At 46.4% G+C, this 14,111-nt stretch overlaps 1 protein-coding gene across 5 annotated transcripts in view; it reads left to right on the top strand.

Annotated features, from left to right (window-relative positions):
• The window catches only part of DNAJC7 (DnaJ heat shock protein family (Hsp40) member C7), a 44,897-nt gene extending 31,426 nt beyond the window's left edge, over positions 1–13,471 (top strand). For 4 of the 5 annotated variants that reach the window (XM_032163632.2, XM_032163634.2, XM_032163635.2 and 1 more), the window contains 7 exons: positions 268–421; positions 930–1,094; positions 1,919–2,010; positions 6,176–6,249; positions 7,735–7,881; positions 8,126–8,278; positions 12,829–13,471. In XM_032163632.2, coding sequence (XP_032019523.1) covers positions 268–421; positions 930–1,094; positions 1,919–2,010; positions 6,176–6,249; positions 7,735–7,881; positions 8,126–8,278; positions 12,829–12,986 — 943 coding nt within the window. In that variant the 3' untranslated portion in view covers positions 12,987–13,471. The remainder of the gene's footprint in view (positions 1–267; positions 422–929; positions 1,095–1,918; positions 2,011–6,175; positions 6,250–7,734; positions 7,882–8,125; positions 8,279–12,828) is intronic. The other variant, XM_032163633.2, reaches the window with a different exon arrangement.
• Positions 13,472–14,111: the final 640 nt, after the last annotated feature.

Below are 14,111 nucleotides of genomic sequence, written 5' to 3'. Positions count from 1 at the left end.
AGTGGCAGAAAGGATTTGGCCCTGTGGGCTGTAGTTTGCCAAACCCTGTTCTAGTTTAATAAGGATTGTAAGACACAAGATGTGTATTAAAGATAATTATAGGTGGTTTATTTGGGGAAAGTTTGGGAGTAGTTCTTGGGAATCTGTCCACCTTTGCATATTTTGAATGCTAGACACATGGTCAAGGAAGAAAACTGGCCACAAATGGTAGTAATGGTGGGGACGTTCTAAAGCACAGCTCAATGTGCCCTTTTCTGACTATTGCAGTGACATTCTACGAATGGATTCCACCAATGCAGATGCTCTGTATGTTCGAGGTCTTTGCCTTTATTACGAAGATTGTATTGAGAAGGCAGTTCAGTTTTTCGTACAGGCTCTCAGGATGGCTCCTGACCATGAGAAGGCCTGCATTGCCTGCAGAGTAAGTTCTAGTCACCAGACCTAACTGGGAAAGAGCTTCCTTTTGGGACCTTTAAGATGGCTAGAGTGATAGATTTTAGAATCACAAGGAATGTGATAGCTTTTCCTCCTGCTTTGCAAGGATGCTTGGTCTTTGTTAGAGATGGTTTCAGGACTACTTTTATTTACCTAAAGGTAGATGTGATCATATAGGGTCGGATGCCTTTAATATCTAAGAGGGTTTTTTTTTGTTTTGTTTTACCCCTCAGTGAAGATAGATAATAATACTTCCCCTGGGAAGTGGAGGCAGATCCAGTAACATAGGTCTCATTGGTATTTTTGGTAACTCTTTCCTGTCCACTCTGTAGGAAGCTTGAATGAGCAACAGATAACCCAGATTGGGGGTTGGTGGGGCTCTGTGATGCTAAACTGCTGGAAGCAAAGAACTTGAAAATAGACTCTGGCCTCTCTGTGCAATGGTCTGAGGCTTTGTGGATATGAACTGATCCTCCCCTTGCTTTTTTCTGTAGAATGCCAAAGCACTCAAAGCAAAGAAAGAAGATGGGAATAAAGCATTTAAGGAAGGAAATTACAAACTAGCATATGAACTGTACACAGAAGCCCTGGGGATAGACCCCAACAATATAAAAACAAATGCTAAACTCTACTGTAATCGGGGTACGGTTAATTCCAAGGTAAGCTCTTGATCTAGATCTTGGGGCCTATAGAGATATTTTTAAGGGACATCAAAGGGTCTTGGGAAATCTGCCCAGTGAGGGTAAGCAAGATGAAAGAGGGAAAGTTGTTATGGTTAATAGCTTGTTAGGAACTCCCTTCCAAGAGGCAAGCTTTTGTCATCTCTATGGAATTTGAGGGCAGTTGGACAATTTGCAAGGATATTCTCACCTGTTCATTAAGGTCCCTTTCCTCCAGTAAGACAATGGCTAGGGGCTGTGGGATAATCTTAAGCAGCTACTGTTGCTTTTTTGTTGTTTTGCTTATGCAAGTGATCATTTATTTTTTAGGAGTGATTTGGAGGAAGAGTATGAGGCAAGCTTGTTGTTTTTCTCCAGTGTAATTGATGGTCACCGTGCATGGTTGAAAATGGCCGGAGTGCTTTTGTGGCCCTACACAACATCAGAAACAAAAAGTAGACTCCTTGCCCTTGCAGAATTCTAGCAGTTAAAAATCAGAGTGATTTCTGGTCCCTCTAGGGGACCTCTGGAAAAAAGGAGGGCAGGAACCAGCCTTACTATTTTCATGTTTTCATTGGGCACTAACATGGAATGGTAAAGGTAGTTTATCCTTGAAGACAGATGTGCCTAGCTTGTATCATATACAAGAGAAATCAATTTTGAAGTTGCTGTTCATAGCCCTGGTGACAAAGAACTAGAACTTAATATGACATTTAGGGGGCCAGCATGACTGATCCTCTTAGAGTTTTGAAGCCATGCTCACAGCTTCTGGGCTCCCTCAGTCACCAAAGATGTGAAGTATGATTGCTCTCTCTCTCCTGAAGCTTAGGAAACTAGATGATGCAATAGAAGACTGCACAAATGCAGTGAAGCTTGATGACACTTACATAAAAGCCTACTTGAGAAGAGCTCAGTGGTAAGTGCCTCTGGTGGGTGGGGGGAAGAGGGAGTTGCTGCTGGCCTCAGGGGAATTGCCTTGCGGATGACGAAGCAGACCCAGAGATGTTGTGAGGTCATTTGGTCCTTCCCCCTGCCTCTAGGTGGGATTGTTCCAGCCCTAGACTATCTTTATAGACCTCCAGCGGAGGAGATTGCACAAGCTCCCTCAGTCTCCCATGCCTGTGTCTAACGCCCCTCACGGTCAGTAAGTTTCCTCTGATGCCTGACCCAAATTCCTTTTGTTAAAGTTTAAATCCATTTCCTTTGGAGATTTTACTTTGTGTTGTACACTTATGCTCTAACTTGGCACAGTGCTTGACACATAGGTGCTCACTGAATAAATGTTTTGTTGAATGAATGTATGGTGCTTGGAAGAGAAAGCAACTCTTAGAGACAGTTGAGAGTTGTATTTCATCCTGTTTGTTTTGGGTGAGGGAAGACAATCTTAGAGTTGGAAGAGATGTAATCCGGCTCAGCCTCCCGGGATAAAGGAACTTCCTTTTGAAATACCCTAGATGGCTACTCTCTGCTTGAGTGTTTTGAGTGGAGGGCACTCTGTGTCTGACAGGGTGATTATGAGCCAGGATGTGCCTACCTCTAATGCTCACGTTTGCCCCAGAGTCAGGGTGCTCCCTGGCATAGTTGCTCCTCTTACTCTTAGGCCCACCAGCTGATTTTCTCCAGATAGGAACAGGGCTAGGAGAAACCTTTCTCAGAAATCCACCTCTTCTGATTTCAGATTATTCTCTAGGCAGAGAAGAACTTCCCATCTTTAAAGTTCTTAAAGAAGATGTATTTGTTGTATACTAATCCTCCAGCACCTGCTCCACTCCTTATTATAAAATGTCATATCCAAAGAACAGATGCTGTCACTGATGCCTGATGAGCCAGTAGTTTAAGCTTTCTTGTCTCATCAGTGGTACAGAATATCTCATGGACTGCCTCCCACTTAGTTTTCTCAAAATTATCTCACTTAAAATAGGAAAACTGCTGCTGTGTGTGTTGCTTTTTTTAAAAGTGAATTTCTAAGTTGATGACTAAGTCTGTCCAACAGAAACATACAGGGAATTATAACTTCTGTGAGACCTACTGTCAGTCATTCCATCTTTGCAAACCACTGGCACACAGAAGCAGAAGTTTTGGAAGACAAAAAAAGCACCCTTTGATTCAGCCAAAGACTGACTTTAACAGACGCAAAATGCTATATACATGAAGGTGTTTGCTGCAATTTTATCTACAATAGCAAAAAAAAAAAAGGCGGGGGGAGAATCACCTACATGTCCAGTAGAAAGGGGGTGGCTAGATACTTGATACTGCATGAACTTAATGGAATGCTCTGTATATGGAATGCCAGGGGATGGGAAGAGAAGAGAAAAATCGTTTTGTTTTGTTTTTTGGGATGGAGTCTCGCTATGTTGCTCAGGCTGGAGTGCAGTGGCACCGTCTTGGCTCACTGCAACCTCCACCTCCTGAGTCCAAGCAAATTTCCTGCTTCAGCCTCCGAAGTAGCTGAGATTACCAGCACACGCCACCACACCCAGCTAATTTTTGTATTTTTAGTGGAGACGGGGTTTCATCATGTTGGCCAGGCTGTTCTCAAACTCCTGATTACAAATGATCTGCCTGTCTTGGCCTCCCAAAGTTTTCTGGAATTACAAGCAGGTGTGAGCCACCGCGCCCGGCCTTTTTTTTTTTTTTTTTAAGCAAGCCCCCAGCACCATAGAAAATTCTCGATTTGCTCAGAGGATAATTGGATGAAGGATTATTTTCTTCTTTGTTTATGTGCAAGAAATGAAAATAAGGAATTGCTTTGATCAGACAACTTCTTATCTTTGTGGTAGAAACAGAACTGCCCTTCTTGGAGTGGCTCTGCCTCTGAGATCACTACAGGGGAGACAGCATGCCCTGTTCAGCTGGCTGAGTATTTGGCAACAATCTCCTGAATCAGCTGGAATTGACAAGAAGTACTGGAGATTAGCCTGGGCCAAATCCTTACATCTGGCCTGACTACTGCTGCAATCTGCCTCAACTTAACCCTAAAGTTGGGGAGATGCCACCCACCCACATCTTTGCTACACATGCCATCATGAGCTAGAGTTCACCCTTTCTCCCTAAAGCCCTATTGACTTTTCTACTTCAACTTTAAAACAAAATTAAAATGTGAGGATATCCCTGAATTTTAAAAAGCATGAAGTAACAATGCAAATTAGTATAGTTTGTTTAATACGTTACATATAGACCTAAAGAAAGTTCATCAGGGTTAATCATTTGTCACATCATTCTATACCCAGGGCTATCAGCTATCAATTTTCTTTTTTTTTTTTTTTTTTTTTTTTTTTTTTTTAATTCAGGATCCAGCTCTGTCACCCAGGCTGGAGTGCAATATCAAAGTATCATTTTTCTCTTACTTCAAATTATATTACATTTTATTCTGTAAATTGATTCTGAACTCCTAATATAATATTTATGTCCTGTGTTTGCAGGCCATTAGTTTTTTTAAAGTCATAAATCAAAATGATGCCACAAATCAAAGTCATAAATCAAAGATGCCAAAGATGTTGGGCTTTTCTTTTGCCAGCCACATTGGTAGCACTCTCCTGCCCTGGCCTCCAAGCTGGTGGGGATCTGTGATGTTTGTGAAAATGGGCTTATGCCAGGCGCAGTGGCTCACGCCTGTAATCCCAGCACTTTGGGAGGCTGAGGCGGGCAGATCGGTTCAGGTCAGGAGATCGAGACCAGCCTGGCCAACATGGTGAAACCCCATCTCTACTAAAAATACAAAAAATTAGCCGGGCGTGGTTGCACACGCCTGTAATCCCAGCTACTCAGGAGTCTGAGGCAGGAGAATCACTTGAAACCCGGGAGGCGGAGGTTGCAGTGAGCAGAGATCGTGCCATTGCACTCCAGCCTGGGCGACAGAGTGAGACTCCGTCTCAAAAAAAAAAAAAAAAAGAGAAAGAAAATGGGCTTGTGTGGTAGCAGGTAAGAAATTGAATCTCTGTTGTACAGCAGCTAGCTGTACTGCATGATCACTTCGCATTCCCCAGCTGACAGTGGCTGTCTCTGGAACTCCTACCACAGTCTTTAATTGGTAGGCCAGCCTTGGTGCCAGTGATTTTATCTGGGCATGGAAAATGCCACTTGCTTCTGTGGAAGAGACACTTAAAAGATCTGGCAGTTGGCCGGGCGTGGTGGCTCACGCCTATAATCCCAACACTCTGGGAGGTCAAGGCAGGCAGATCACGAGGTCAGGAGATGGAGACCATCCTGGCTAACACGGTGAAACCCCGTCTCTACTAAAAAAAATACAAAAAATTAGCTGGGTGAGGTGGCGGGCGCCTGTAGTCCCAGCTACTCTGGAGGCTGAGGCAGGAGAATGGCGTGAACCCGGGAGGCGGAGCTTGCAGTGATCCGAGATTGCGCCACTGCACTCCAGCCTGGGTGACAGAGCGAGACCCCGTCTCAAAAAAAAAAAAAAAGATCTGGCAATCATCCTGTCAAGCTTGATTCCTCCCATCTTGGGCCAAGGGCCCCTCCTTTCTTTTGTGCTACTGAAATAGAAGCAAACCTGTGTTTAGAGTTCCCTTTTCTGTCTCATTTACCTGCATCTCTCATTGATTGGTCTTAGTGGAGGGATTTGCCAGCAGCTGCCACGTTGAACTTGATCCTTTTAGTGGCTCACTAATCCCACTTCTATTCTGGATTATAGCTAGTCCTGCATGTTTATGGCACTGTAGGTTTCAAAGCTCTTTCATATCCATTTATTGACTTGATAATTTTTCTCTCGTGTGTTTCAACCCAAAGTAATCAAGTAGATCCCTTCACATTGCCTTTTCTAAGGCAGTCCAGTACCTCTTAGGTGGCTCTGTGTCAGAAGGAACTTTTTTCTCTTGATTACTTTCCGTTCAAAGCTGAACATCACTTTGCTGGTTGGATGCAAGTGCGATGCGGCCTCTCTTTTTATTTCCTCGAGGATTTGATAGCTAATTTTCTCTCACTGCTAGATTAAGGGCTCCTGTTTCTGAAGCATCTTACCAGAAGTGTGTGTCTCTTGCTTGAGCCATGCCTCTTGCCCTAGAGTGATCCTGAGAACCATTGCTATTTATGTCTGAGTGCTATATTGCCTTGTATTTCCTTCTCAGTTACATGGACACAGAACAGTATGAAGAAGCAGTACGAGACTATGAAAAAGTATATCAGACAGAGAAAACAAAAGGTAAGTTTAAATGCATTTGTTTTTCAGGGAACTGTGTGGACATCTTCGTAGGCCATAAATCTATACACAAGGTAGTTTGATTCAGGGATCAGGGATGTACCTAGAACTTATTTGATCACCAGCCAGAAAGAAGTGAACAAAGGCTGGGCGTGGTGGCTCACGCCTGTAATCCCCAGCACTTTGGGAGGCTGAGGCAGGCAGATCACCTGAGATCAGGAGTTCGGGACCAGCCTGGCCAACATGGCGAAACCCCGTCTCTACTGAAAATACGAAAAATAGCGGGTATGGTGGTATACGCCTGTAATCCCAGCCACTCAGGAGGCTGGGGCACGATGATTCCTTGAACCCGGGAGGCAGAGGTTGCAGTGAGCTAAGATTGCACGTCTATACTCCAGCCTGGGCAACGGAGCGAAACTTCATCTCAAAAACAAAAAAAAAAGAAAAAAAGAAAAAAAAGTGAACAGAGATCTTGGGTTGGGGCATGAGGCACCTATTTTCTGGTTCCAGATCCTCCCTGTCGTTTTCATTTCATTTTTTGTGTGGTGAGGCTAAAGTGAGGAACCTAAGTCTGGGTAGATTTTCTTTTTTCTTTTTTTTTTTTTTTTTTAAGATGGAGTCCTGCTCTGTCACCCAGGCTGGAGTGCAATGGCATGATCATAGCTCACTACAACCTTTGCCTCCCAGGTTCAAACAATTCTCCTGCCTCAGCCTCCCGAATAACTGGGATTACAGGCACATGGTACCACGCCTGGCTAATTTTTTGTATTTTTAGTAGGGATGGGGTTTCACCATGTTGGACAGGCTAGTCCTGAACTCCTGACCTCGGGTGATCCATCCTGTCAAGTGTGATTCCTCCCATCTTGGGCCAAGGGCCCCTCCTTTCTTTTGTGCTACCAAAATAGAAGCAAACCTGTGTTTTTTGTTTGTTTTTTTTTTTTTTTTTTTTTTTTTGAGACGGAGTCTCGCTCTGTCTCCCAGGCTGGAGTGCAGTGGCGCGATCTCGGCTCACTGCAAACTCCACCTCCCGGGTTCACGCCATTCTCCTGCCTCAGCCTCTCCGAGTAGCTGGGACTACAGGCGCCCGCCACCACGCCCGGCTAATTTTTTTTGTATTTTTAGTAGAGACGGGGTTTCACAGCGGTCTCGATCTCCTGACCTCGTGATCCGCCCGCCTCGGCCTCCCAAAGTGCTGGGATTACAAGCGTGAGCCACCGCGCCCGGCCGCAAACCTGTGTTTAGAGTTCTCTTTTCTGTCGTCATTTACCTGCATCTCTCATTGATGCAGGCGTCCCAAAGTGCTGGGATTACAGGCATGAGTCACCATGCCTGGCCGAGTAGATTTTTTTTCTAATCTCCAGAAGAAAGCACCGTAAAAGTCTCTGGCATGGTTAACAAAGCCTCTAACTCCCAGGCAGCTGGGCTGAGACCTGGTGAGGAAAAAACCAGAGTCAGATTTGTCCACTGATGCCAGATGTCTTCCTGTAGAACACAAACAGCTCCTAAAAAATGCGCAGCTGGAACTGAAGAAAAGTAAGAGGAAAGATTACTACAAGATTCTAGGAGTGGACAAGAATGCCTCTGAGGATGAGATCAAGAAAGCTTATCGGAAACGGGCCTTGATGCACCATCCAGGTAGAGTAGGTGTGGGGAGTGGGCTCAGTGGGAAGAACCCACAGGGCAGGCCAACTGCCAGACTCAGTCCAGAGGGGACCCCTTGGAGAGGTTCTTCAGCTGAGAATAAGGTGTTGCAGACTTGTGGACCCTTCAAATTTTGGGAAATGCCAAATTCCAAAATTAGACATAAAGTTTTTCTCTTAAACTTCGTTTTCTTGAAACTTTGATTTCCACTGAGTTGTTCTTTTACTCCCCACTTTAGATCGGCATAGTGGAGCCAGTGCTGAGGTTCAGAAGGAGGAGGAGAAGAAGTTCAAGGAAGTTGGAGAGGCCTTTACTATCCTCTCTGATCCCAAGAAAAAGACTCGCTATGACAGTGGGCAGGACCTAGATGAGGAGGGCATGAACATGGGTGGTGAGTTGGCTGGGGCAGCCTGGGATGAATTTAACAGCTGTACAATGTTAGAATTTTTTCCAAAGATGCTCCAGAGGGAGAGTCTGTTTGGGCCAAATCTGATCCCTGGTCCAAACAGTAATAGACATGGAGTCAAACAAATGCAGTCAAGTGTGGCAGGTTCACAGTGTGCAGTGAGCTCTGAGGCGGCAAGCACTAGCAAGGGAAGGCTTGGAAGTGCAGAAAAGCATGGCCCCATGACTCATGCCTGTAATCCCAGCACTTTGGGAGGCCGAGGCGAGCGGATCACTTGAGGTCTGGAGTTTGAGACCAGCCTGGCCAACATGGTGAAATCCTGTCTCTACTAAAAATACAAAAATTAGGCCGGGTGCGGTGGCTCATGCCTGTAATCCCACCACTTTGGGAGGTCAAAGCAGGTTGATCACCAGAGGTCGGGAGTTTGAGACCAGCCTGGCCAACATGGTGAAACCTCGTCTCTACTAAAATACAGGAATTAGCTGGGTGTGGTGGTGGACGCCTGTAATCCCAGCTACTCGGGAGGCCGAGGCATGAGAATCACTTGCACTTGGGAGGCGAAGGTTGCAGTGAGCCGAGATTGTGCCACTGCACTGCAGCCTGGGCGACAGAGCAAGACTTTGTCTCAATTGAAAAAAAAAATAAGAAAAAAGAAAAATTAGCCAGGTGTGGTGCACACCTGTAATCCCAGCTACTCGAACCCGGGAGGTGGAGGTTGCAGTGAGCCAAGATGGCGCCACTGCACTCCAGCCTGGGCAACAGAGCAAGACGCCATCCCTCCCCCCAAAAAAAGCAAAACATGGCCCCTTTGGGGATCTGCAGGGGGCTCAGTCTAGGGAAGATAAAGGGCTAGGGTGCTAGAGGCAGGTGGTGGTGGAAGGCCGGCAAGTAGATGGATCAGAGCTCAGAGGCCATAAGGGCTGTATGTGGTAAGGAATATGGGCATTTTCCTATTCTTTTTTACCCACTGCAAAGTGTATGCTGACATTTATGTGTGTCATACATTCCTATACACACTCACAGATTTTAATTTCCCAAAAAGACTTAGCATGATATAAAGCACACCTATTGTCAATATTGTTGCTCATTGTGGGCTGTCAGAGATAAGAGGCCCTGACCTGTGAGCTGGGCGCGGTGTCTCATGCCTGTAATCCCAGCACTTTGGGAAGCCAAGGCGGGCAGATCACCTGAGCTCAGGAGTTCAAGACCACCCTGGCAACATACAAAATACCAAAAAAATTGTACTCTCTACTAAAATACAAAAAAATTAGCTGAGCGTGGTGGCGCATGCCTGTGGTCCAAGCTACTCAGGAGACTGAGGCACAAAAAACTCTTGAGCCCAGAAGGCAGAGGTTGCAGTGAGCTGAGATTACACCACTGTACTCCAGCTTGGGCTACAGAGTGAGACTCCATCTCAAAAATTAATTAATTAATTCAGTCAGTCAGTCTTCAGTCTAAGTTGTCTGCCAAAAAATTTGCTGGGCATGGTGGCTTACGCCTGTAATCCCAGCACTTTGGGAGAACAAGGTGGGCGAGCCACAAGTCAAGAAATCAAGACCATCCTGCCCAACATGGTGAAACCCCATCTCTATTAAAAATACAAAAATTAGCTGGGCATGGTGGCACACGCCTATAGTCCCAGCTACTTGGGAGGCTGAGGCAGGAGAATCGCTTGAACCCGGGAGGCCGAGGCAGGAGAACCGCTTGAACTTGGGAGGCGGAGGTTACAATGAGCCGAGATCGCGCCACTGCATTCCAGCCTGGCGACAGAGCAAGACTCATCTCAAAAAAAAAAAAAAAAAAGAGGACCTGACCTGTGAACAGTGCACAGACCTACCATCTCTTCCACTAAGAAAATCTATTGGGATTTTGTTTTTTGTTTTGTTTTGTTTTTTTGAGATGGAGTCTTGCTCTGTCACCCAGGCTGGAGTGCAGTGGCGCCATCTCGACTCACTGCAACCTCCGCCTCCAGGATTCAAGTGATTCTTTTGCCTCACCCTCCCAAGTAGCTGTGACTACAGGTGTGCACCATCACGCCCAGCTAATTTTTGTATTTTAAGTAGAGATGGGGTTTTACCATATTGGCCAGGCAGGTCTGGAACTCCTGACCTCGTGATCCGCCCACCTCGGCCTCCCAAAGGGCTGGGATCACAGGCGCGAGCCACCATGCCTGGCCTTTTTTTTTTTTTTTAAAGACTGAGCCCAGTCTGGGTGCAGTGGCGCCATCTTGGCTCACTGCAACCTCTGCCTCCCAAGTTAAAGTGATTCTCCTGCCTCAACCTCCTCAGTATCTGGGATTACAGGCACCCACCCCCATGCCTAGCTAATTTTTGTATTTTCAGTAGAGATGGGGTTTCACCATGTTGGCCAGGCTGGTCTTGAACTCCTGACTGCAAGTCATCTACTGGCCTTGGCCTCCCAAAGTGCTGGGATTACAGGTGTCAGTCACTGTGCCTGGCCTTCCATTGCAATTTATTTATTTATTTATTTATTTATTTTACGTTTTTGAGACAGGGTCTTACTCTGTCACCCAGGCTGGTGTGCAGTGGTACAATCTGAGCTCATGGCAACCTCCACCTCCCAGGTTCAAGAAATTCTCCTGCCTCAGCCTCCTGAGTAGCTGGGATTACAGGCACCTGCCGCCACACCCAGCTAATTTTTATATTTTTAGTAGAGACGGGGTTTCACCACATTGGCCAGGCTGGTCTCAAACTCCTGACTTCATGTGATCCGCCCATCTTGGCCTCCCAAAGTGTTGAGATGACAGGCATGAGCCACCGCACCCAGCCGGAATTTAAAATAAGAATGATGGTACTATATAGATAATGCTGAGTCCTCTCCAGTTCAGTGTGGGGGTATTTGTATTTAATAAACCTAGGTTCACCATAATAAACATGTTCCTCTGCCCAGCAGTTAAGAAGATCTATAAGCAGTCAAAAACTAGTGAAGAGGTTTTGTTTCGTTTTGTTTTGAGATGGAGTCTCACTCTGTTGCCCAGGCTGGAGTGCAGTGGTGTGATCTCTGCTCACTGCAAGCTCCGCCTCCTGGGTTCACGCCATTCTCCTGCCTTAGCCTCCTGAGTAGCTGGGACTACAGGTGCCCGCCACCACGCCCAGCTAATTTTGTGTGTGTGTGTGTGTTTTTTTTTTTTTTTTTTTTTTTTAGTAGAGACGGGGTTTGACTTTGTTAGCCAGGATGATCTCGATCTCCTGACCTCGTGATCCACCCACCTTGGCCTCTCAAAGTGCCGGGATTATAGGCGTGAGCCACCGCGCCCGGCCGTGAAGTTTTAAGTAGGGGCACTGTGGACCAGATTTTGGCTCTAGAAATACATTTGTGATAGAGGTGAGGAGGTGGGGGTTGGAGGGAGTAAGGAGGATGGAGATGGAAGGAAGACACAAAAGGTAGGAAAGGATTGGAGGGCAGAGTCAGGGAGTTAGTGGTAGACTCAGCAGGAGTTGGTTGCTATTCAGATGTGTTGGGGAGAGTGACAGGCAGAGCTGACTCTTGGGGTCATTCACTAAGCCAGGAGCCCAGGAAGACACACAGATGCAAGCAGAGAAACTCACTCTGGGCACGAGGTGGCTGTGGGATCACCTGGTGGGGATCAGTCCTTCTGTGAAGCTTAGGAAGTCAGTCAGGGATGGGGCCACCAGACATGCTGTGGCCTCGAAAAAGTGCACAGAGCCAGTCAGGCAGGAGTTGGATTTTCCAGTTCTGCTGCTTTCGCTGCCTTGTGATCGTGGGCAAGTTACTTGAACCACCTACATATGTTTTGTTGAGTATTAATTGGGAATGATACTTACCCAGACAAATCATTACTAGGATTAAGTAATGTAATGTATGCAAAGTACTAGGTACTTTGCACCTAGTAGGTGTTTTTGTTGGTTTGTTGTTGTTATTGAGACAGGATCTTGCCCTGTCACCCAGGCTGGGGTGCAGTGTTGTGATCATAGCTTACTGCAGCCTTGAACTCCTGGGCTCAAGCGATCCTCCCACCTCAGACTCCCAAAGCACTGGGATTATAGGTGTGAGCCACCACGCCCAGCTAATAAACCATAGCTTTTTTTCTAGCCTAGAGTCTACAGAGTAAAAGACATGGAATCAAATACAGTAAATCCTAGATCTTGCTCTTATATTTATTTTTGGTAATATTTAAGTGATACATTTTATCCTTTTTAGTAGCCACTCCAGCATTATAGGGAGACAGAGTATGGGGAACGTCTTGTGTAAGTGCAAATGGCATTCCATTTGTTGAGAAAACAGCCCAACGAAGCAAGCTGAAGCAGAGAAAGCTTCCTTTGGGGCAGCAGTTGGAAGGAGAAGGGAACATGTCCTAGGAGTGGGATCAGGTAGCATGTTTTGCACGGGATGGGGCAGGTTTGCTCACCTGCAATCCGAAGTGTTGGGAAAGGAGGGGAGTGAGACTCTCCAGGAAAGCTTTGGAGATCTGTTCTCAGTGTCATCAGTTCTCTTCAAACATTTCTAATTTTTCACCTTTTCTTCCCTTCCATGTTACTTGCCCTGCTCTACAGATTTTGATCCAAACAATATCTTCAAGGCATTCTTCGGCGGTCCTGGCGGCTTCAGCTTTGAAGGTAGGTGGGCCTGCTGTTCTTGGGAATTCCCAGATCACGAGCCAACACACTCACTGCCTCTTAGGCAGCTCTTTGGGAGTCAGAGGGGCCCATGAGTGGGGGCAGCTGAATTCTCATCTAGCAGGGCATCTATCCACTTGGCTGTTGCTAAGGATGAAGACAGGAAGGTTCCCAGGCACCCCTTGCCTTGGGACCTTTAGCCACTGCATCTCTGCAGGGTCAGGGAGACATCTCTGACTGCCTAGTACCAAGGCTTCTCTGCAAGAGCAAAGGTACTATATAGATAATGCTGAGGTCAGAAGCTACCCACGTATAATATAGTCACATGCTCCCTCTTGCACCCAAAAACAGCCTGAGCTGTTTGATACCCATAGAGTTTCTGTGTTTGAGTTTGAAGCAGCCCTTGAAGACTTTTCCATAATCAGAGCAAAGTGATCTTCCCTAGAAAATCCATAGCCAACTACCAACCCCTCTTTTCTCTTTCAGCATCTGGTCCAGGGAATTTCTTTTTTCAATTTGGCTAATGAAGGGCAACCACCCAGAACCCAGAAAATGCAGATTCACTCAGTTTAATCTTGAATGTGGAAACAGTTCACCTCCTCCCTTCATCACGTCTCCGTGTACTTAGAGCAGTTTCGTTTTCTCAGTTGGATGCCCTGTGTCTCTGTGAGTGGGGTGGAGCAAAGGGAACCAGTGCCGAAGACTGCGGGCAGGGGAGGGAGGCGGGCGTGGACAGGGAGGCAGCTTGTGAATTTTTGTTTTACTGTTTAACTTTATTAAAAAAGAAAAAAAAAAGAAGAGAATAAAATGTTTTGACCCTTTCTGGCCCTTTGCTCTGGCATCTGCTTTGTCTCCAGAGTCTGTGAGCCAGAGCTGAGCCCGACCTGGACTTGGGGTGCAGCAAGCTGCCGCATGCGGGCTGTGGGCACCGAGCCTAGTGGCGGGTGGGGTACTCTGCCTCTCCCAGACCTGTCCAGCATGTGAGTGCTAGGCAGGCCCTGGCTGTGCCTCTGGGCCCAGCCTAACATCAGTCACGGAGAAGCGAGTTCAGAAAGCATGCTCACTTTACAGTGGGGCCCCAGAAATCACTAGAAGCTGTGTGTGTCCAAAGCTCAGGTGGGTACTAGAAGCTGTGTGCGTCCAAAGCTCAGGTGGGTACTGACCTAGACAGGGCAATTTACTTACAAAGACTCTCACAGTTCCTGTTGCAGTGTGGGTTT

Source organism: Hylobates moloch, unplaced genomic scaffold (assembly GCF_009828535.3).
Source record: "Hylobates moloch isolate HMO894 unplaced genomic scaffold, HMol_V3 SCAFFOLD_10, whole genome shotgun sequence".
NCBI lineage: Eukaryota > Metazoa > Chordata > Mammalia > Primates > Hylobatidae > Hylobates > Hylobates moloch.
The sequence above is the reverse complement of the archived record's forward strand: the minus strand, read 5'-3'. Positions and strand labels throughout refer to the sequence as shown.